The sequence below is a fragment of the Bubalus bubalis genome, chromosome 2 (assembly GCF_019923935.1).
Source record: "Bubalus bubalis isolate 160015118507 breed Murrah chromosome 2, NDDB_SH_1, whole genome shotgun sequence".
NCBI classification, from domain to species: Eukaryota; Metazoa; Chordata; class Mammalia; order Artiodactyla; family Bovidae; genus Bubalus; species Bubalus bubalis.
In genome coordinates, this window is record NC_059158.1 from 81,224,732 (window position 1) to 81,248,807 (window position 24,076).

Consider the following 24,076-nt stretch of genomic DNA (forward strand, 5'->3'; position numbering starts at 1 on the left):
ATAGTTTCCTATCCATAATATAACTAAAAGTAATGGGCTCCATGCTCTGACATCATCTTCCCACAGAGCACTTCATCATCACTAGGGATAGAGATTGAAGATACTTAAGCAATGAGTCAAAAATATTGTTACATGATGATATAAAATAGGTTTGGAGGTGGTGTATAAAATTCTTCCCTGATGTTTTTGAAAGCTAATGGTCTTAACAAGTCACTAGAGAGTGATTACGCATCCCCTAATAAATCTGGCAGGAGGAGAAGGGGACGACAGAGGATGAGATGGCTGGACGGCATCACTAACTTGATGGACGTGGGTCTGGGTGGACTCCGGGAGTTGGTGACGGACAGGGAAGCCTGGCGTGCTGCGATTCATGGGGTGGCAAAGAGTTGGACATGACTGAGCAACTGAACTGAACTGAACTGAATAAATCTGGAACTACCTAGAATGTTACGTGCTGAAATATTAAACCTAGTAAACCATTAAACAGGATGCTTCCTATTGTGTTTGGCAAGAACTGATTATTATTTTTTTTAAATAGATGATCTTCAAAAAATTGAACAACTGGTCTTTTCTATTAGGCAATACAAAGTTATGTGTTATTCTTCAAGAATTCCTGAGACCCTCTGGCTGGGACTTTGTGTACTCTTCTAATTGAGGCCCCATATAGTGTTTCATCACTTTGGAAGTTGTAAATAAAGAATCATAACTATGACATGCAAAATTTATTCATAGAACATTATTTTAGCTCAATCCTCATATTTATAGATGTGCAGAAAAAGCCAAATATAGAAACATGTAACTTTGTAAATATAACTTCATATTCATGTGCTATTATTACTTGCTTTCATATTCCTTATTGATAAGTTTTTATTCTTCTAATTCATCATGGACACTAAATATTTTAAGGAGCATGTGAAGCTGCATTAAGCAGAAATAATAAGATATTATCTTTAAAAAATGCTTCTAATTAATTTTGATTTCAAATAAATGAGATATTTCTTATATTAGATTGTCTGGAAAAAATACACATTTGTAATAAAAATATTTGGCTCAAAATCTGAAAATACAAATATATAAAAAAACATATATACTTTGAAAACTGAATTTTTAAAGAACTGCTAATTAGCTAATGTACTTGGCAGCTTTTTTTCCCCACTTCTCATATCTAGGATGTCTAGAGCTTAGGATTATCCCTAGAATGTTAGTTTTTTATTGTGGTAAAAAATAGATAAATACTCCACTCCTTCACTTTTATAAATTTTGTTAAAACATCTCAATCAACATTTTAATCAACCCTGAATTCATAAAAATTGCCTTCCTTTTTCATTGAAACCAGCTTTCTTAACCTGGCAACTGAGTCATATTAACCTCAACCTAAATTGTTTCATTTTGGAATTGAGATCCTACTCTGGCACCACCTTACTGGGTATAAAGACACTCATTGACATGAACTACTAAGTATAAAATATATGGTAGCTTTCCTATTTCCCCCAAATTCCTTACTTTCAATTGATCTACCTGGAATTTTCCCCCTTTCTCATATTCCTCCCTTTCAAACATCTTTGAAAAAACATCTTCTTTACAAATCCCAATCCTATTTCACAATCAGCACCATTCCCCTCCACAAAAAGACTTAAAAAAGAAAAAGAAGAAAATCAGCACTTCTACAAAGCATCTTGGGTCCAGGGACACATGACTTTCTCTATGTCCTTCTACTAAACAACTATTCATCCTTAAAAGACAATTTTTGTTTGTGGATGTGCTTCCTTTCTTAAAAGTGACTCAGGGACAGAATATGCCTTCATATGCCCTACTCCCCAATACCAAATACAGAAGCAGGTCCATAGTACATGTTCAGTAAACATTTGCTGAATTTATGGATGCTGCTATTGCTCTCCCTCTGTGTTTGTCTCTGACACCAGTTATTTAGTAACTGGATTCTAGATATTTCTCAAAAACTGTTTTAGGACTGTTTTCCCCTGATGCCTTTTCCTGCCTTTCCCCCTCTATTCCTACTTCCGTTTCGACACTTTCTCTCTCTCTCTCCTTTCTTCATTCTCTCTTTCTTTTCCCTCAAAAATCACTGCCTCAAAGTAATGTGTTTTCTTAGTCATGCATTAATCCTTTGTGACTAGCTTTGCGCTTAAACCCAGCTATGATTGCATCTTCAACACCTGTCATCAAACTTGTCCAGTGTGGACCTACCACATTCGTGAACCTCTAACGTTGTCTTTATTTTGAAACACTGACAGCCATATGAGCCGTGCCAATCTGGAGAGAACATGAACTCAGGTTAAGATGTGGGGTTCTTGTGTTTCACCTTTGTACTGACATTCTAATTTCAAACCTATTAGGTAACACAATTCTCATGTCCCTTTCCCTAGAATAACCACTTCTTGGTTTAGGTCCCATTTGTGAGCTCCAAGTCTTTAGCTAGTCCTGTGATTCTGCCTGAATCATTTGCCACTTATCTTAGCCTGTCTTCTGGAGACCAAAAGTGAGCAATAGATATGCCAAATGTATAAGATGTGTACTGAGGAACAAAGGGAGGAACAGTCACACACTTTGAATAGTGACATTGGTAAGGTATAAGGGTATGTGTGTGCTTAGTTGTTCAGTAACGTCCGACTCTGTGGTCCCATGGACTGTAGCCTGCCAGGCTCCTCTGTCCATAGAATTTTCCAGGCAAGAATACTGGAGTAGGTTGCCATTCCCTTCTCCACGGATCTTCCTGACCCAGGGATCAAACCCATGTCTTTTGCATCTCCTGCATTGGCAGGTGGATTCTTTACCACTAAGTCCATCTGTGAAACCCCATAACAGTTTTACTGCCATGGTACCTTTGCATCAAGTAAATTGCATAAATACCAACAATATAGTCTACTCAGATCATGGGGCCTGTCATCTCTCAAGGAGGATTCTGCTTCAAAGCTTCCTGAATATATCTGTTTTTAATGCATTAAAAACTATAACTTTGTATACTCCTAGGGATGAAGAAAGAGAAAAAATCTTTTATTTGAGTCTTTGCTTAAATGTCATCTTTTTGTTGTGGCTCATCCTGACTATCCTAATTAAAACTGCAAACCTTCACAGTACCCTATCCAATTTATCCTGATCTATATCTTCTATAGTACTTATTGCCTTCTGATATATAATTTACTTAACTATTTTTATTGTGCATTGTATGTTTCTCCCTGTTAGAATACAAGCTGCACAAAGGCAGATTTTTTTTTCTTTCCCCTCATCTTAGTCTATTTTATTCATGGATGTTCCCAAGCATGTAGACTAGTACCTGGCTCAAATAAATAATCAAAAAAATTTGATGAATGAATGAATGGACAAATTAAAACAGTGCATCAAAAATATTCTCCAGGAATAAATATACATTTCTGATTCTATAATCAGAATACTTAAAAAATAATATTTAGTTATTCTAATATACAAGATGAATGAATGGTTCTCAAGTGGGATATTTATATTTGTTGTTCTCTTTCTTTGATGGCATCATGTTTTAAAATTAAGTATGACTATGTCCCAGCTCAAAATGATTTCCTGGGATTTTGATTATTAACCAATGGAAATTTTCCAGCATTCCAAGGTGCTGATTTATAGCTACCATGTGAAAGACCTCATGAATAGATCCTTCACTACAGTTTCCTCAGAATAGCAAACCCCCAGCTGCCCCTTCCAGCAGAGTCCATGATTTAACTCTGGACTTTGTTTTGACTCACTGACTATAAAAGGGACTAAAAGGAACATATGGGAGTCATTGAAAAACTGCAGGTGAAACCCACTTTAAGAAAGAAAAAGAGCAACCTCAAACTGAGTAAAGAGATCAAACATAGCAAATCCTTTTGATATGACAAAAGGAGTCTTCACTTTTGTGAAGGACGTCACTGTGAGATTATTTTAAATGGTGATTCACTGACAATATTTTTACTGATGACATGTCTCCTGTATGAATTAAAATAACATGGCTATTTTATAGGAGATTACCTGGGGGCATGAAAGAAGGTACAGCAGGTAAGGAAGCAGGTCTGGGAGTAGAAGCCGGTGTTGAGAGTCTTGGGTTCACCATGGTGTGCCCAGAGACTAGGTTTAAAAGCCTGTATTTTGAGTTTCATTAGAGAGAACACATCAGTCAGAGCAGAACAAATGGTGCTGATGGCTGTCGCTGGAACTGCTCTGTGACTAAATGTCTAATTTATTTATGAGCTTCCAAATGAAGCCCTTTTTTATTGAAGGAATGGTTCTGTTAATTTTAAGGCATCCTGTTACTGTATTTCATTTAACTTTGTTGACCTTAGGTATTTAGAGGATGGTTTGCTTCCTGACCTGAGAGGATTCATATTCCTAAGACAATTAAGCTCTAGAAAAGGTATTATAGGAAAATCGCATAGCCTCACAGTAGAAATGTCTGTTCCTATAATAGTACCATTGTTTTATAGTGCGTTGAGAAGGGGACACAGGTGAAACTATGTTTCTCTGAATTTTGTCACTAGGAAATACTGCACAGAAGAGACAGTTACTAAACCTCGTAGACAATTTTTTTATTATGTGGATTATTGCTACTTACTTGTGTATTTTGCTGACATAGACTTTCTTTATACTTACCCACCTATATTTTTAGAAGGGTAAATTTGCAGAGAAAGGCTAAGTTAAAATTAACTATCATCTGGATCCCTTCCTATGAGAAAGGTGGATGATGAGTTTCTTGAAGAAATGACATCTACTAAAACTATAATGTCCCAAATGGTAACTATTTGCATTTAAATTGATTAAAATTCAGTGAAATTCACAAATTGCTCCATCTCAGCAGGTACTTTTGAAGTACTTAATTGTCATTAGTGGTTATTTGCTACTGGTGTTACCACATTGAAGCATACGCATGTGGAACACTTTTATAAGAGACATGTGTACCCAAATGTTCATTGCAGCACTGTTTACAATAGTTAGGACATGGAAGCAACCTAGATGTCCATCGGCAGATGAGTGGATAAGAAAGTTGTATTTCATATACACAATAGAATATTACTCAGCTATAAAAAAGAACACATTTGAATCAGTTCTAATGAAGTGGATGAAACTACAGCCTATTATACAGAGTAAAGTAAGTCAGAAAGAAAAACACCAATACAGTATATTAACACATATATACAGAATTTAGAAAGATGGCAGCAATGACCCTATCTGTAAAACAGCAAAAGAGACACAGATATAAAGAACAGAGTTTTGGACTCTGTGGGAGAAGGCGAGGGTGGGATAATTTGAGAGAATAGCATTGAAACATGTATATCACCATATGTGAAATAGATCGCCAGTCCAAGTTTGATGCATGAAACAGGGCACTCAAAGCCAGTACAGGACAACCCAGAGGGATGGGATGGGAGGGATGCGGGAGAGGGGTTCAGAAAGGGGGACACATGTATACCTGTTGCTGATTCATGTCAATATATGGCAAAAACTACCACAATATTGTAAAGTAATTAGCCTACAATTAAATTAATTAAAAAACATTAAAACATCTAATTTTAAAGAACAAATGAGACATGTAAATAATAATCACACACAAGTATATGCAGTGCACATATATCAATATTGTAGAAACATTAATAACTGAAAAGATCCCACCACTTATAGAGTAGTGGAAGATTTGAACAAACAGAACCCAGAACTCTATGAGGGAAGACAAATGACCATTATGAGAATAAAAATAAATTTAGCTTTAATTAGGCATAATAAAATGAGAAATATACCAGGTAATATCTTAAAGTTTATCACAAAAGCCTTGAAAGAGTAACTTTGAATGTATATTTTATCTGTTAGCATTTTACATGTTGATGATTAAAAAAATCAATATTAAAATGATGGTTTATAGAATAAAAGTGAAAAGTAGGAAGCTTTCATATAAAAAAAATCCCAATTAATTTAAAATTTATGAACATTACCCAATCACCTGTGATATTTGAAGCATCTCTTGGTCCAGAAATTTTCAGCAGAAAAAGTAGATATTGTATACTATGTACATGTGGATCAAACTGAAGTAGATCAAACCATGTAAATCAGTATCTAGGACCCTTATTATTTACTTTCCAACTTAGTGGTTTTTAAATTTCTGAAGGAAATTCCATAAAATCAGATTTTTAATAGCACCACAACACTTCAGTCAAAAGCCATTTATATGAATTTGTCTTTTCTCACACCTATCATATCACCCAAATTTGTCAAATTATGGATTTGTCATGCTTGACATTTAATTTCAAATGAGCCAAGTCTTCCTAGAAGCATTGGAACAGCTAACTACTAGAGTACATTCCACAGAAAATATGAACATATGCACTAACATGTACACACAGCACTATATGTTATTTGACTCTAATACATTTGTGAGGAATCTCAGCAACCTAAGAAGGGGTGGTGAGGGCAATTAAACACAACCCGGGACGGATCATCAGACATGGAGAGGAGTCTGGGGAAACCCCAGTGCCCTTCTGTGCTGCTCCCTGTGACCTGCAGTTGAGGATAAGGGACAGGGCTAATCCATTCAGCATCTCTGTCCCTGAGTCCCGAGATGGGACTATCAATTTATATCGATTTTACTAAATTCTAACAATGCAGGCCATTAGGTAACTACATGTTAATAATTTATTGTTAGTTTATTTTTAAAATGCTACTGTCTATAGAAGAGCTATAAGTAAATGCTACCTTCAAGTATGAAATGCTTGAGGCTACTTAAGAGGTTTAACTAATATGTGAGGCCATTACAGTCACTCATATAATTGTATAAACTCTGATATCTTTCAGTTATTACAATTATTCAGACACTTGTGTTTACCTTCTTGGAATAAATTCTATCTCTGTGCAGCAGAACAACAATATGAATATACCCTTTGATTCTGTTGGCTTTGTCAAGATTATAAGTTAACTATAAGTATTAAAAGGGCTTATGACTATTCCATCAGAGAGAAAAATTTGAGGTACCATGGAAGAATTAAAAGGATCCTATAATGAAAGAAATTTCTCTTAAAAAGTAGTGATGCAGCAGGATTAGGATGTTGTGCAAGGTACATATAAAATAAAAATTCAGCTAGTTGCTATGTTCATCTTTAGTGCAATTTCTCCACTCTGGCTTTTTTTTTGTTGTTGTTGTTTTAGTTTAGTTGTTTGAGATTTTCAATATACCTAGAAATTTAAATCTGTGGTCACTCTAAAATTTAAGTCATACCTTGATAATAAATAATACCCTTCAGACTACCTTTTCTAAGCTTGTAAAGTTAAGAGGCTTTAGAAAAGCTGTGCATGGAAATGAAAGAAAACAGAAGAGAGAAGAAGTAAGGTGAGATGGGAGGAGCTGTTAGGTTGCCAGCCTCTCTGTGCTAAGATCTCCACAGGCCAGCATCATCAGAACATAAATCATTCACTAAAGCTTCCCTCTTTTTTTTGGCCTCTGCTAATCTAATTCTTAGCATTCAGCCAAGTGCACACAAAGTTTAATCACAAGGCCAGAAATATATGGAGTAAATTCTTCAAGACTAATACTAATCATATTAGGATATCTATTGGGCATACCAAAATGAATTGAAAATGAAAAATAGAGATTGAGATCCTAATTTGAAGGTATTTTGAAATCCATGCCTGGCCCTCATTAGAAAACTACCCACCTCTACTCCCCTCTACCCCGCCAAAAAAAGAAAGAAAGCTCTCTTTTATTCTTCCCACATCATCTCCCACTCCAAATTACATACTTAAATCAATTGGAAACAGAATGGGCTAAATCATATGTAAATTATTCTGAGGTTCAGTTTGTACTGTCATAGACTATAGCTTATCAAACTTTAATGTGCACACGAATCATTTGAGGATCTTGTTAACATACAGATTCTCATTCAGTAAGACTGATGAGGAGCCCAAGGTTCTGCATTTGTAATATGCCTCCAAGGGATGCTCCTGGTCTGATTCACAGAAGATACTTTGAACAGCAAAGTTTTAAAGTAGAGCATCATTTGCTTTCCCAAATTGTGACTTGTCTATCATATTCCAAAAAATATTCCACATTACTTTCGACTGGCATCTTGATGTTTGGCTATATATAAATATATATATCAAAAGTGTCCTAAAAGTTGTACTAATTGTGATTATTAACAAACATCACAAATACTATAATATGCATTACTTGGCTAAAATAGAAAAACCCAGAATATGACTAATCAGAAATGATAAATTATATCCATATTTTACAATAAATTATTTATATTTTGAAATTCTGTCATAGTTGAAATTATACTGATACTGTAATTTCTAACATATGAGCTATTAACTTTTTAATGACATTTGCACAACACTGATCAAATTTATGAGGTTTTCCTTTAAATTATGACACTCTCATGTCACTTTTTATTCTGAATTCATTAAGCACATTTAGTTTAATTTTCTGAAAAAGAGATGTTGAAGGCTTTACATTTTTTTTTGCCATTGACAATTACTTATATTTTATTCTTTTATTTCCCACAGACAGGGAGGCAAATATGTTTTTTCCTTTGCAATAGGAAAAGTCAAGTGACGATCAAATGCATGGCTCCAAAAGCCTAATACTGAAAACACGTATTGTACTGGCTCATAATCAATTAAAAGATATTTTATTTTTAAAAATCAAAGCAAATATGATATATGCTGCTGCTGCTGCTAAGTCACTTCAGTCGTGCCCGACTCTGTGCGACCCCACAGATGGCAGCCCACCAGGCTCCCCCGTCCCTGGGATTCTCCAGGCAAGAACACTGGAGTGGGTTGCCATTTCCTTCTCCCAATGCATGAAAGTGAAAAGTGAAAGTGAAGTTGCTCAGTCGTGTCTGACTCTTAGCGACCCCATGGACTGCAGCCCACCAGGCTCCTCCGTTCATGGGATTTTCCAGGCAAGAGTACTGGAGTGGGTTGCCATTGCCTTCTCCAGAATATGATATATAGAGAGAAGTATTTAAATATGCCATTTCTCCCCTGAATTGTGTTTCTTGAGCTGTTCCTTCCCAATTTTTAAACAAAACTTTTAAAGATTTTACTTATTAACCACTCATGCTATACAATGTATAATCCCAAGAAATATAAAAAAATTATGCTAACCTTCAAAGATGTGACTGTGACCACTTTCAGATGAGATCTTGTCATAAGGTGTTTCCTTGTCTTTCTTGCCTGAATCTTTCACAGAATCGTCGGACTGGCTCTCAGGGTGACTCTTAGATGTTGGTGAACACAAATTTCTCTCAATTTCCACTTCCTGTTAGAAGACATTAAAGGGATATGTGTTAAAAGCTATCAGTTGGAAACAGATGTGGTTTTTAGGGGGTTTAAAAAGTGGGAGCGAGTGAGGGAGGAGGTTTCTATGAGTGATGCTTTCCAATATGCTTCGGGTAAAATGTTGATAACTTAGCCAAGCACTGTAAACACATATCTGAAGCTTAGTTTACTTCTCTGGGAATAGTTCCACTTCCCAAATCAGCTTTTCTTTCATGTGGCTTGTTTTGCTCTCATAAAAGACAGAAAGTAGAAATAAGAGTCAAAATATAACCTAATACATGTTAATAGATGCAACTTCCTAAGGCCTGAGAAATGTCCTTAAGGGATTTTAAAAAATAGCTATATATATCAAAGTCATATGCTTAAGACAGAAGGAAATGAGTTTTTCTTTAATATCACGCTCATCCTATGGTGATAATCTTAGTAATTATAGAGTTCCCAAATTACAAACCTATTCAACTCCATACAGTAAGTACAGTCTGGCCATTCATAGAGATTATGAAATTACTTCTTTGAGACAGTAATTCAAAATTGGAGAGATAAAAATTTCCCAAAGGAAAAATGTGTAAAGGATATTTCAAATACAGGGAGTCTACTGTTCCTTGTTTTATAGATTAACACAATCCAACCAAGCAAACCCCATCAATCAGACTAATTATTTTGAATAACAAATTGTGAAATGTAAATGAGCCAAGACAGCTTGAGAAGCAAAGTGTATTTTTTTAAGTCAAGTAATATGTTGAAAAAACTTTAATAGCTACTCACAACTTTTATATTTTTGTACATGAAGTTGTATTTTCTAAACCATGACTGTTCAGATAAAGAACTGATGAATTGCTCTTTACTTTTGTTACATTTTAAATACACTGGCATGAATGAGTCAAGTTTGAGAGACAGATAAAAACTCTAAAACATTTCTTAGAGTAGGTACATTTTCTGTGTCTATGATGTGGTTAGACAGGCAAGGCTTTCAGAAAAATAACCTCCTAACTTCTTAGCATGTTTATGTTTTCTAATTTTCACACACACAGTATATATACATACATATACTACATTTATAACATTTATATATATACACTGCTGCTGCTGCTAAGTCGCTTCAGTCGTGTCCGACTCTGTGTGACCCTGTGAACTGCAGCCTACCAGGCTTCTCTATCCATGGGATTCTCCAGGCAAGGACACTGGAGTGGGTTGCCATTTCCTTCTCCAATGCATGAAAGTGGAAAGTGAAAGTGAAGTCGTTCAGTCGTGTCTGACTCTTAGCGACCTCATGGACTGCAGCCTACCAGGCTCTTCCGTCCATGGCATTTTCCAGGCAACAGTACTGGAGTGGGGTGCCATTGCCTTCTCCCATATATACACTACATATATATAATTAGAAAATAGTGGTATGTGATTAACCATCTCATCTTTCAGTACCCCTCCTTCCAATATATGATATATACTGTCTTCCTTACTGTGAATGTTTAATTGGAACTAAAAACATTTACAGGCATCAAACAATGGTGAAGAAGCTTCCATTTTTTAAAAAGGCATTGCCTTTAACATTTCTGTTTCCAACTAATAGCAAAAACCCAAATGCTCATAACTGTAGTTTGCTTTATGTCGGATAAGCCATGGCAGGTGGCTTGGTTGCCTTAGCTAGTAGAGAAGCACAGAATGCTCTCCTCAGTTCAGTCTGGTGTCTTCTCCTACTGCCACATGAAGTGACTGCTGTGAAATGGATGCAGCACCTTTGTTTGCTCTTGTTTCAGCAATTTAATCCAGCTCCTTGCATTGGCAAAAACGAACTAAGATAAGCAAAGAAAAAATAAAAATGCCTTAAAAGTCATGATTCTTGTTCAGAAAATTGTTGTTTTGATAATGGCCAGAATGCTGAAAATGGTCCGCAAACCTTTTGTGCACGTGTGCTCAATCGTTCAGTCGTGTCCAACTCTTTGTGACCCCATGGACTGCAGCCCATCAGGCTCCTCTGTCCATGGGATTCTCCAGGCAAGAATACTGGAGTGGGCTGCCATTTCCTTCTCCAGGAGATCTTCACAACCCAGGGATTGAACCCCTGTCTCTCATGTTTCCTAATAGGTGATATGAAATTATCATCTCTCTGTTTCATATATAAAAACACAAAATGTGATTTGGTCAAATTGCTTAAGCAAATTTCAGCCAGTGATAACTCTGATGTATACTACATTGGTATTTTCAACTCTGAATTCACAACTATCATATACTGAGGCAGTAAAGGGCCCCACAGACAATTCAAATATGGACAAGTAGATGCATTTCCAAGCCTCCATCATCAGATTCATGTCAGTGTGTGGCAACTTCCTTAGCACCCTGTCAAATGGTAAGAAGGGGCCTGTATAGAAAAGGACTTCTTAGATAAGGTTGAATTGAGTTGTCTCTAATCAATGATCTGCTGTAATCTCTTTTAATCTGTTTTATGCACTGTGTTCCAACAAAAGATTTACTGAGTAAAAATCCACAGGCTTAAATAAATGCACAGAACACCAGTTTAGAGGGGGAAAATACCCACAGCCTTTGATTATGAGAAAGTGAGATTCAAGCCTTCTCTTCACTGCTTATTAGCTGTGTGATCTTGTTCAGGTCACTTAATATATCTGGGACTAAGTTTTCTCATATATTAGAGGAAAAGATTTAGTCACCGAACATCTAATATCCAACGATCAACTATTTGCAGTGCAATTTCATTTGAAATAAAATAAAACAAAATTTACAAATGTGATTCATTTTGTGTAGCTTCTAGTCTAGTGAAGGAAACAAAGTGTGGTAAAGCACATAAATCAACACAAATATGCAACTGTATACAGGTAAGGAAGAAGAGATACATACACCCTGAGTGTCTGAAATAGAAGAATCCTCCTAGTGTGAGGAAAATCACAGTGTTCACCTCCACCCTTACCCCAAAAGAACTTTGGCTGATATTTCAGGGATAAACATCCTACTTTGACAAAACCTACTCTAGCTTTTCACATTGTAGCCCTGATTCTGTCATGTGTGCATATGTACACACACACATACGCAAACACACACACATACATACATTGCTTAAACTTCTTCAGTAACTCAGCTAAGGTCATAATAGTTAGTGTGGCCTTCCATTGGCATTGGCTCAGAGGTTAAAGCATCTACCCCCAATGCGGGAGACCCAGGTTTGATCCCTGGGTCGGGAAGATCCTCTGGAGAAGGACATGGTAACCCACTCCAGTATTCTTGCCTGGAGAATTCCATGGACAGAGAAGCCTGGTAGGCTACAGTCCATGGGGTCGCACAGAGTCGGACATGACTGAGCAACTTCACTATTCACTATTCCATTGGCATTACTGGCATTTTGAACCAGGTAACTCTCTATTGTGAGGAGCCTATTCTGTGCATTGTGGGATGCTTAGCAAGTCTTCTTCCATTTTACCCACTAGATGCCAGTAGCATGGTGCCTGGCTGTGACCATCAGAGGTATGTTCAGACATTGCCAAATTTCCCACGGGGAGCAAAGACATCCCTGATTGAGAGCTGCTGCTTCAGGATAGGCTGGGCCAGAAGAAGATCAATATTTATATGAGAAGATAAATTATGAGACTATGGTAGTGCTCCAGGCAAGTGATGACAAAGGGTGATGATGGAAATAAAGAGCAGTGAACTAAGTTGAACGCTATTTAGGATGTAAAATTGACAAGGCTAAATAATGGATTGTTTGAGGTTTGAGGGAGAGAGAATTTCATTTTTCTTCTTTCTGGTGTACATAACTAAATGAGTTGTGGTATGATTAAATAATGTGAAAGCACCAGAAGAAGACTGGTTTGTCAGAAAAAAATAGACCATGAGTTGGGTACCAAGATATCCAAAAGGATTGCATTTGTAGCCCTGGAGCTTAGTGGAGAGGTCTTAATGAACAAGTAATCTGTGAGTCATCTGTCTTACGGTGGTAATTGAAACAGTGGTTGTGCATGAACTTTCTTCAAGTGTGATGAGGAAAACATCCAGAATTGAGCCTTGAAAAATGCTGACATTTAATATTAGGGCAGAGAAGTAATAGCAGGCAAGAAGAATGTTAGAAGAAAATTAGAAGGGAAGAGTATCTTTAACAATATTGCATTCTTATTGGGAGTAAAATTAGGTAGAAACTTAAATACATACTTTGAGTGTAGCAACATGGATGTAAACTGTTGAGCAAAATTGTTTTGCTGAAAGTAAAAAGCTGGGAGGCAGATTGAAATGGGTGAAGAACTGACTGAGAGATAGTGGGTGAAGATTATTTCTTATATAGTTTAGTGTTAAAGTGAAGGGAAGAAATAGAGCAGTAACTTGAGAGACATGTTTTATTTTTGTGGTAAAGAAAGAGATGTGCATGTGTTGAAAAGTCAGTTGAATGGATTAAGTGAGATGGAGAAGATGGTTGGCTATGCTGCAGAGACAAGGAAAATCAATGATGTAAAATTTCTGAGAGGGGAAAGAGAATGGGACCTAAAACATGGGATCAAATATAACCCAAAGATAAGAGAACATACGCATTCTGGTTGTCACTGAGGGGAAGGAAGGTGAATTTAAAACAGATATAGATAATTTGTAGGCTTGGTAGCTCGAAGATAAGAACATCCCAATCTGAGATTGTCTGTTTTCACTGTTAGAATGTGAGGTCTGATGTAAGTGGGAAGAGCATCGAGAAGACAATGAAAGAAGTTTAATTTCATTGCTGTGGGATACAGAGAAGTGAGATGAGCAGACAGATGGCCAGGCCTAATGCAGCCCTGGGTGCCCATTTGAGGTTGACAATATCGAGTTTACAGGGATATTGTTAGATGCTGTTGAGTGACTTTGTCTGAAAATTCTCCATAGTTCTACTTTAGGCCATGAGAAAGTGGATAGTTGCTGACTTCAACCTGGTAGAGGTTATGTGAGGAAAAAATAAAAATAAAATGTGTATTTGTAGGGTAGGCTAAGGTGTGAGAGGGGAGAGGTTTAAGGGTGTTTAGGTTCCCATCAAGAGAAATAAGAAAGTGATTGAAATGAAACCATGGGAGGTAAGATGAATTGAAAGGGAAGAAAGTAAAGAGAGGGTGGATCGGAAGACAAAAAAAGATCAACAGACTAGAATCCTGGTGAATTTAAAGAACACATGTACTGTGACTATTTGGTGAAGCAAATTGGAAAGGAAGGTGAATGAGCTTTTGCTTCAGTGATTTATGAAGTAAAATGGATACAGTTTCTAGGATCTAGTTGTGACCATGAATATGGAAACTAAAGTAGAGTAGAGGAGAATATTGTTAAAAAGGAGGAAAAGGAACTCAGAGGCTATGCTTTCTCTGGTTAATGAGAGGGCTTGGAAGCTTGAGAATCACAAAGTTAAGTTTCAACATCCCTGGTAAACAAGGGAAACTTAACTGAAATTTAATAAAATAGTAATGAAAGGGGACAAGAGGGTACATCCTGAACCTCAGATGATCAGAATTTTAACAAGAGAGTGGGGAAGGAGTGGCCAGAAAGAGCAATGCCTCCAAGTACACAAGGAGGAGGGTTCAGGGATGGTAGTTTTTCAGGGCAGAGTCATACTTCTGTCAAGGCAAGAAAGTAGAGAAAGCACCTCTGGGCGAAGTTGAGGGTACAGAGGAGGTTGCCAATGATGGACAGGTAGCTCCAGAAGTACTGGTGAAAGCTCTGGTTTAAATAATATCTAAATAAATCAAATCTCTCAATAATGTTTACAACCTCTTCTAGCTTTAAAACACCTTAAAACCAGGAAACCCAAGGAAAGTAGGAGGAATTTAAGCTTAAAAAATAATGAAATTTTCTTTTGTTATTTATATAGATTTATGTATTAACATAATGAATAATTTATCTTAGAAGATGAAATATATGTGTTTTAAATATGAGAATGTAAAATGCCAACTTTTAATCACAATCTAGCCATCTAGATCCCAAGAGACCACGGAGCTATATAAGATTGCCTAAAATAGTCAGAACATCTTCCCAGACATTTCAAAGGAAAGTGGTCTGCCTTATTGCATTATTATTTTTTTCCTCTCAGAGGTGGGAGGGGGTGGAAGATAAGCATGGATTAATGAGAATGTTTAGACTTGCCAATATTTAAAGTGCTGAGCTTGCTTAAGTACATTCCTAGACTCAATGGATTATTGCCTTTAGAGAAATTTTATTTTATTATTTTTTAAATTTTATTTATTTATTTTTAATTTTATTTTTTAACTTTACAATATTGTATTGGTTTTGCCATATATCAAAATGAGTCCGCCACAGGTATACACATGTGTTCCCCATCCTGAACCCTCCACCCTCCTCCCTCCTCATACAAACAGGGAAGCTTTATGCCTTCACAAAGAAAAGCTCAAAAAGAAATGGAAATCATCAAAATGCGAGAGATAGGAGAAGAAACCTCCTCACGATGAATTTTGCTAATTTGAGAGAAAAAGAGAACTCTAATCATGGCTTGAAGACTTCATGAGTGAACAATTCTCTTGAAAGTTTATAATCCCCTTTTCCTGGCCCATTTTTCTGGAAGCTTTTACCTTCTCCCTCTGTGTATTAAAAATATAATTTCCCTCATAACTCAGTGCAGCCTTCTGTATGAAGTTCCTCCAATCATTCCATTCCACAAGCATCTTTCGTTCACTCAAAATACTTTTGAACATTTAATATGTCTCAAGCATTGTTCTAGGCACTGTGAATCCAAAGATTAAGATGCAGCTTGGGTCCTCAAGGTGCTTACAGTCTAGTGACAGATGAAATACATTAATTGACCCTCCTAACACAAACAGGAGTGTGTAAGAATAAGGAAAAGAATAAGGCATCCTGGACACACAGAGGGAGGATTCCTTTAAGATGTGGTCAGAGAGAGCTTACTAAAAAAGGTTATGTCAGAGCCGATTCACGGGCTGGAGTTGAACTCCATCCTGTAGGTAACAGGAATCCTTGAAAGTGAATGAAATAGGGGTGACAAGATTAGATTCATACTTTAGATAAACGTATGTGTCAGTTCTATGAGAAATATACAATGGAATAAGATGATAGTATCTTACACAGTGAGTTTGTAAGGAAATCATTAAAATTTCCATTTGGGGGACAGGACAAACCTACCACAGCATAGTGAAAAAGAAAGTAGAAAGAGAGCATATTAAACTATATTTATGAATAAAATTAGTAACTGGTAGGCTAAAGGAACAAAAGACTGGTTCCAAATAGGAAAAGGAGTATGTCAAGGCTGTATACTGTCACCCTGCTTATTTAACTTCTATGCAGAGTACATCATGAGAAACGCTGGGCTGGAAGAAGCACAAGCTGGAATCAAGATTGCTGGGAGAAATATCAATAACCTCAGATATGCAGATGACACCACCCTTATGGCAGAAAGTGAAGAGGAACTAAAAAGCATCTTGATGAAAGTGAAAGTGGAGAGTGAAAAAGTTGGCTTAAAGCTCAACATTCAGAAAATGAAGATCATGACATCTGGTCCCATCACTTCATGGGAAATAGATGGGGAAACAGTGGAAACAGTATCAGACTTTATTTTTTTGGGCTGCAAAATCACTGCAGATGGTGACTGCAGCCATGAAATTAAAAGATGCTTACTCCTTGGAAGAAAAGTTATGACCAACCTAGATCAGATCAGATCAGATCAGTCACTCAGTCATGTCCGATTCTTTGCGACCCCATGAATCGCAGCACGCCAGGCCTCCCTGTCCATCACCAACTCCCGGAGTTCACCCAGACTCACGTCCATCGGGTCAGTGATGCCATACAGCCATTTCATCCTCTGTCGTCCCCTTCTCCTCCTGCCCCCAATCCCTCCCAGCATCAGAGTCTTTTCCAATGAGTCAACTCTTCACATGAGGTGGCCAAAGTACTGGAGTTTCAGCTTTAGCATCATTCCTTCCAAAGAAATCCCAGGGCTGATCTCCTTCAGAATGGACTGGTTGGATCTCCTTGCAGTCCAAGGGACTCTCAAGAGTCTTCTCCAACACCACAGTTCAAAAGCATCAATTCTTCCACGCTCAGCCTTCTTCACAGTCCAACTCTCACATCCATACATGACCACAGGAAAAGCCATAGCCTTGACAGCATATTCAAAAGCAGAGACATTACTTTGCCAACAAAGGTCTGTCTAGTCAAGGCTATGGTTTTTCCAGTGGTCCCAGAGAGCTTAGGCCAATTTCAGGTTTCCTTCTGGACCCACTACAGTGAGGTGTCCTGGGAGGAATCCTGGGAGATGAAACATACACCACACCTTCGCAGTTTGGGCACAATATTACTCCTGATACAAGTTACAGGGGCAATCCCACAAATTTGCTCTTCTTTTTCTCCCAATATATATTTCACACATGAAAGTGAAATTGAACTTTTTCATTAAAATAGGGGTAAGAAAACAGTTATTTTGCTTTAAAAGTGAAGTCTGGGTTTCATCTTGAGGGGTTGGCAGGTGAAGCCTCCTCTGTGCATCACGTTTTGACATGCTGAGTATTAGTTTTACAGGAGACATTCAGATGAAGACATCCAGGAGGCAGCTAGATTTCTCAAAAGAGGAGTCTGTGCTGGAGTGAAAGATTTAGGACTCACCAGCAATAAGGTGATAGTTATTACAGTAAAAGGATATTAAATTTCCCAATCAGAGTATGTAGACTAAGTCCAGACAGCTGAGAAAGAACCTCACTGACATTTAGGAGACAGGCAAAGGAAGCTTATCTAGGGAAGGCAGGAGAGGAGAAACAGTCAGAAGCAGGGCCACTCTGGTCTACACGGTACTTTGTGTGAATCAAAAAATAAAAAAGCCTCCTCTTCAAGATACTATTCCAGCTGTCAGAAACTTGTCATAATATATGGATTTTGTTAGATCAGAACATGTTACTACCACCTGCTAGAAAATATCATAATAGATGACACCACTCTTGTTTTGGGTACCTCTTTCCCTATATGTGTGACTTAAGCAGATTATAACCTGCACAACTCCATGTGGCTGCCAGAAGCACCCAGTGATGATTGAAAGCCATAAATGCCCAGGATGTGGGCGTTTTCAATGCAGCAGAGAGTTTAGAGAAAATAAGCAACAAAAATATTTCCTGGTTTAGGCAATGAGGAGCTGAACTAGGTAAAAGCCATTCTGGTAGAAGAAAGTTGGTTCTGGTGAAGAATTGATAATGAGGGGAAAAAATTATATAAGTATCCTAATTCTTAAGGATTTGAGTAATAATAAAAATAATAGCAATGACAAGAATAGCTAGAAAGCCTTGAACATGTTACATTTTAAGCATTTCATATGTATTACTCTTGCAAGCCTAATCTCAACTTATGAGAAGGTAAATTTACCCCCAATTTAGAAATTATGAATCTGTGGTTCATAGGAAGGAGGACAGGAAACAGATAAAGAAGGTGAGGGTGATATGTAGATGTGTGGCGAGATATATGGCAGAGAGATCATAGCTTTGAGCCTTCATGATCTTTCCCATCTCTGCAGAGAATTCACGATGGGATGTGTGAGGAGAGGCAGATGGTTGTTTTCCCAGAAGATGCAATTTGGATTCAGAAGGCCAAATCCACTGTCCAGTTCTTTTATTAAGAATAATGTTCCCCCCGCTAACTCTTAATATCCCGTAGCCTCGGCTTCCTCATCAGAGAAATGGAGACACCTTGCTGTCTACCCTATTTTCACAGTACTTTTTCAAAGGCTGTCACAAAGCAGCAACACTTTCCCTCCTCTGCACATGTTATCTTCCCCTCCCTTGTCAATTTTGCCAAGACAAGTAAGGTCTATGTCTCTGCTTCTTTGAGTCAGGGCATACCTACTGGATATGGCAGGTGTGCTTACAACAGAGAACAGCATGGAGCAAAAGGCCCTTGTGAATGAGATGAGGGAGAGAAGGAGAAAGGAGAAGGAGATTGCAAGCAGTGTGGGTGCCCAGAAATGCAACTGAAGAGTCTATACAGTTTCCGGCCAAGTCTCCCCAAATGGTTTATTTCAGAAAGCATCCCTGTGCTTTGGGTTGTCCAAGCCACTTGGACAGATCATTTGTACGTGCTCCATTCTACAGCCAGGCTAGATTTCCCAGGCCACAGGAGAATCAGCAGCTTGCAGTGTGTATGAGCCATCTTGGCTGTTGAGTGCTGTGGGATCTTCAGACACCTATAGCCTCAGACCATGTGCATAGCCTCAGACCATGTGACATGAAAAATTCATGAAAGAGTCTGAGTAAGATCTGTTCAGTTGAATCAAACCAACCCACAGAACCATGACAGATAAAAATAAATCATATGAAGCCACTAGATTTGGGGACTGGCTTGTTATGCAGTAATAAATAACCAGAAAATGTATCTTCACCCACTGTATCTCCTATTGTTCAGCTTCTGTGGCCTTCATTTTTCTACTCAAAAATAAGAAAGCTGGAGAAGAGAAACACTCCTTGAAGAAATCTTAAGGGCCAGGATTTCCTGAATATTATGTTATGCCATATGTTTTGCTCTACATGCATATTTTTATTTAATACATTAATACTCTGAGGTAGCTATTTTTATTTTTTTAATACTTAAAGTTAAAATAATACATTTTTCATTGTTGCTGTTGTTTATTTCTTTTTTGGTCATGCCATTGACATGCAGGAACTTAGTTCCAATTGGACCAAAGATGGAAACAGTGTTCCCTGCAGTGGAAGTATAAAGTCTTAATCACTGGATCACCAGGGAATTTCCAGCAGGAACTTTTATTTGGTAGTAAAGAAAATAAAGTTAGAGAACTTAAGTAACTTAAGTGAGTTGCCCCCATCCACACAGTAGAAAGTGCTAGGTTTTTCATCTCAAATGCTGGTGTCTTTGATTCTTAGCTGATATTTTTAATTGCTACATAAACCTGTCTTCCTAGTGTAACTTATTAATCAGTCCCCCAAACTGAAATAATATGGGTTAGAATGGGATGACAGGCAAAATATCAAGTCCTTTACAGCTATAAATGGGTCTCATTCCTCCTTACACCTTTGGTAGCATTATGCCTTATACACTGTAGGCATTTAACACATGTTGAGGTGAATTTTTAAAATCTCATGATGTTTTATATTCACACGGCATCCAGAAACAGACATAAAGAAAATAAGCAAATTCAATAATTAGATGGGGAAAGCATGGTGGACACTACCGCAACATAATTTATACACTCTATTGTATGCCATCACTCAAGAAGGATCAAAAGAAACCATGGTTAACTCCCTCATTTAACCACACTTGATAGATAATTTCAATGTTGGGTTTATCAGGTGAGTTAACTGTGCTGCATGATTTCCCAGTAACATCTCAGTAACTCTGCATCTAGAATCTTTCAATAGGGCTCCACCAAGTTCCATCTGCCCATGCTTGGCCATGTCTCTGGCTGTTCTCAAAGGTATTTCCTAAATCATCTCTGTACTTTCTGCTTCTTCACCTGTGTTCATACATGTTTCTCTAAAGAACACTCTCCCCCATGTCCCTACTTGCCATATTTACTATTGCAATTTCAACCATCTTTTCACATGAAGGTTAAATGGCTCTTGCTTCAGGAAGCTTTCCCCTAAGACCATAGAGAGATGCAATCCCTCTCACATCAGAACTCCTCCAGTATTTGCATTCTTCTTGATGCCTTTCATTCTGCTTTGTACTCTATTCATTTTTAACTCATCTTGTTTTCCCCATTACACCATCAGCTCATTAAGGATATGATTTTTTTCACCTTTAGAGCCCACATAGTATCTAACACACTGCTTTCCTTGAACACTGCGGATGTTTACTAAATGTTTGTTGAATGGATTCAAATAATTTTTGAATTTTATATTCAAATAAAAATTCAGAACTAAATACAACCTAGAAATGTCCAAAGAAGGTAAAGATGTGAGAGAAAGTGAAAGGAGCAGATGTTAAAAAAAAACAAAACAAAACAGGCCAACTCCTTTGGGGAGAGAAGAAAAAACAAAATTTATACCCTACACATGACAACCCAAAACTTTACTGCCAACACTTTAAAATTACTCCTTTAGATACAACTCAGCGGTCTAATGCAAAACAGTTTTTTCACAATTTAAAACAATTCTAAACTTAAAAAAATCCATGACATATGAGAGAAACAATTGGGGTACTAAAATTATTGTTTATAAGCAAAAATATATGCATTTTTGCTAAAGTGCTATAAAACAATTTCCTTTTAAAAAATGGATCATAAGTTACCATGGTATTTCTATTCATCCTTCCAGAACGAGTTTAAATATTAAACAACAAAATAGAAGCTACCACTTCCCAGGGAACAAAATGCATCAATAATTTTTATAATTTTCAATTTGCTGTTATAAATCCTTATTGACAGTATAGCCATAAAATCAACATCATCCTAGTCACTCCTGTAGGTACTTTTATCCCGAGTAGTCCCTATAGTCCCCTGTTCTAGTACACTACATACAGATACCACACCCAGCCATGTTCATTAATTCATTTCACTTACTACTGAACTGCGCTGAACTGTGTGACTCTCCCCGCTTCCCGATTCATGCACTGAAGCCTTAATGCCCTGTTGCTCAGAATGTGACTGTATTTGGAGATAAGGTCTTCAAAGAAGTGATTAAGTTAAAATGAGGCCTTTAGGGTAGGTCTTATCCAGTTGGACTGGCATCCTTATAAGAAGAAGAAATCTGGGCTCACTAATAGACACCAGGCGTGCACATGCAGAGGAATGACCGTGTGCAGAGGCAGCAAGTGGGTGGCTGTCTGCAAGCCAAGGAGAGAGGCCTTGGAGATAACCAATCCTGCGGTGAGTGGAGCTTGGAATTCGGCCTCCAGGATTGTGAGAAGATAAATTTCTGTTGTTTAAGCTAGGGATCCTCAACCTCTGGGATCCATTGCCTGATGATTTGAGGTAGACCCGATGTAATAATAATAGAAATAAAGTGCACAATAGATACAATGTGCTTGAATCATCTCCACACTATTCCCTCCTCACTCAATTTGTAGAAAAATTGTCTTTCATGAATATGGTCCCTGGTGCCAAAAACGGTTGGGGACTGCTGGTTTAAGCCACCCAGTCTGTGTTATTGTAGTCCTGGCAAACTACTATAGTATACTTAGAGTAATAAGGATATAATTGATTATTGCATGCTAAGTCACTTCAGTCATGTCCAATTCTTTGCGACCCTAAGAACTGTGGCTCACCAGCCTCCTCTGTCCATGGGATTCTGCAGGCAAGAATACTGGAGTGGGTTGTCACGCCCTCCTCCAGGGGATCTTCCTGACCCAGGGATCAGACCCAGGTCTCTTGTGTCTCCTGCACTGGCAGGTGGGTTCTTTACAACCAGCACCACCTGGGAAGCTCCGTGTCTCTATAGCTAGACAGAAAAGTCCTTACTACCACTAATGTGGTCTCTCAGTCACACTGGATGCATTTAACAGGATAACTATTAAAGAAGTTGTAAGGCTCACATGTGATATAATGTATGCAGACCCTCTCTTCTGAGACAAAGCCACAGGCAAAAGTTTTCCTAGCTATTTTATAACCTCCTGACCAAACTGAGATTCATTCTTGAAATTCTGACTTTTGCAAATATGTTTCCTCTGTGGCTTCCTGGTGGCTTAGATGGTAAAGCGTCTGCCTGCAATGCGGGAGACCGGGGTTTGATTCCTGGGTCGGGAAGATCCCCTGGAGAAGGAAATGGCAATCCACTCCAGCACTCTTGCCTGGAAAATCCCATGGACGGAGGAGACTGATAGGCTACAGTCCATGGGGTCGCGAAGAGTCGGACACGACTGAGCGACTTCACTTTCACTTTCCTCTGTGACTCTGCCTGCATTCTAGTCAATGTCATTAAATTCTGGCAGATTTTTAGGTCCTCATTTAGGTTGAAATGAACGTAACCAATACCCAGTTCTTGACAAGCCAGCACAACTGAAGGCACAAAGTCCCATAGAATCCTCTGGCAGAAAGATCTAAAGCAAAAAACTATAATTGCACAAACAGCATTGACCCTCAAGATCATTCTCCCTGTGTTTTATTTTACATAGTGTTTATTTTCTTTAATTCTAGGTTTACCACTGAAGGCCATTCTTAACTTTGATTTTAGTTCTAGAATGATATGAAGACATCTTGAATTTTATCTCCAAGCCTGTGATGTATACTAAAATTCTCCCCAAATTTTCTTCTTCAGGATTCCTGAAATAGATGCTGTGGCCCTCAGGAACAAGGGTCTGTTTCTTCTATCTTTCATCTTTTCCTTTTAGTGTTCTCTACAGGTTAGGATTGGAGAAGGCATTCAGTAAGAAATGTTCTCAAAATAAATGACAGTCTCTAGGATTTCTGTAGATTGCCTAATGTAATGTACCTACGAATCTTCACTATATTATCAAAATAACGTGTTAACTCAAAAAGAGGCCTTTTGCTCACAAATGCAACTAGTGGGCAGTCACATAGCTGCAGAATTCAGCAGAGCTCAGCCACTGGGCACTTGGGTCTCCATGCAGCCACAGTCAGGTACTTTTCAGATGGTACTCTCTGGTGCCTGTGTTCAGCCAGAGAGGCTGGTGAGCCTGGACGGCTAAGTCAACACTGTCACCTATACTTCTGCAGCCTGGCATGTTGCCGTCCATGGGGTCGCAGAGAGTTGGACACGACTGGGTGACTGAACAACAACAAGCTTCTGGGGCTGGAAACAATGTCACTAGTAACTATGGGTAGACCTTCAACCTTTCTCATGTCTGTTATGTTATTTCTCTGCAGAGTGAGTCCGCTCCTCCTCTCCTCTACTAGAACACACAAATTCTCTTCTCCAGG

General features: G+C 37.9%; 1 protein-coding gene across 1 annotated transcript in view; it reads right to left on the reverse strand.

Moving 5' to 3' along the window:
• Positions 1 to 2,167: 2,167 nt before the first annotated feature.
• LOC123464681 overlaps positions 2,168 to 24,076 on the reverse strand; it is a 573,326-nt gene continuing 551,417 nt past the window's right edge. The window contains exons 3-4 of the mRNA XM_045162086.1: positions 9,115 to 9,268; positions 2,168 to 2,271 (exon numbers count right to left, since the gene is read on the reverse strand). Of these exons, the coding sequence (XP_045018021.1) occupies positions 2,168 to 2,271; positions 9,115 to 9,268 (258 nt within the window). The remainder of the gene's footprint in view (positions 2,272 to 9,114; positions 9,269 to 24,076) is intronic.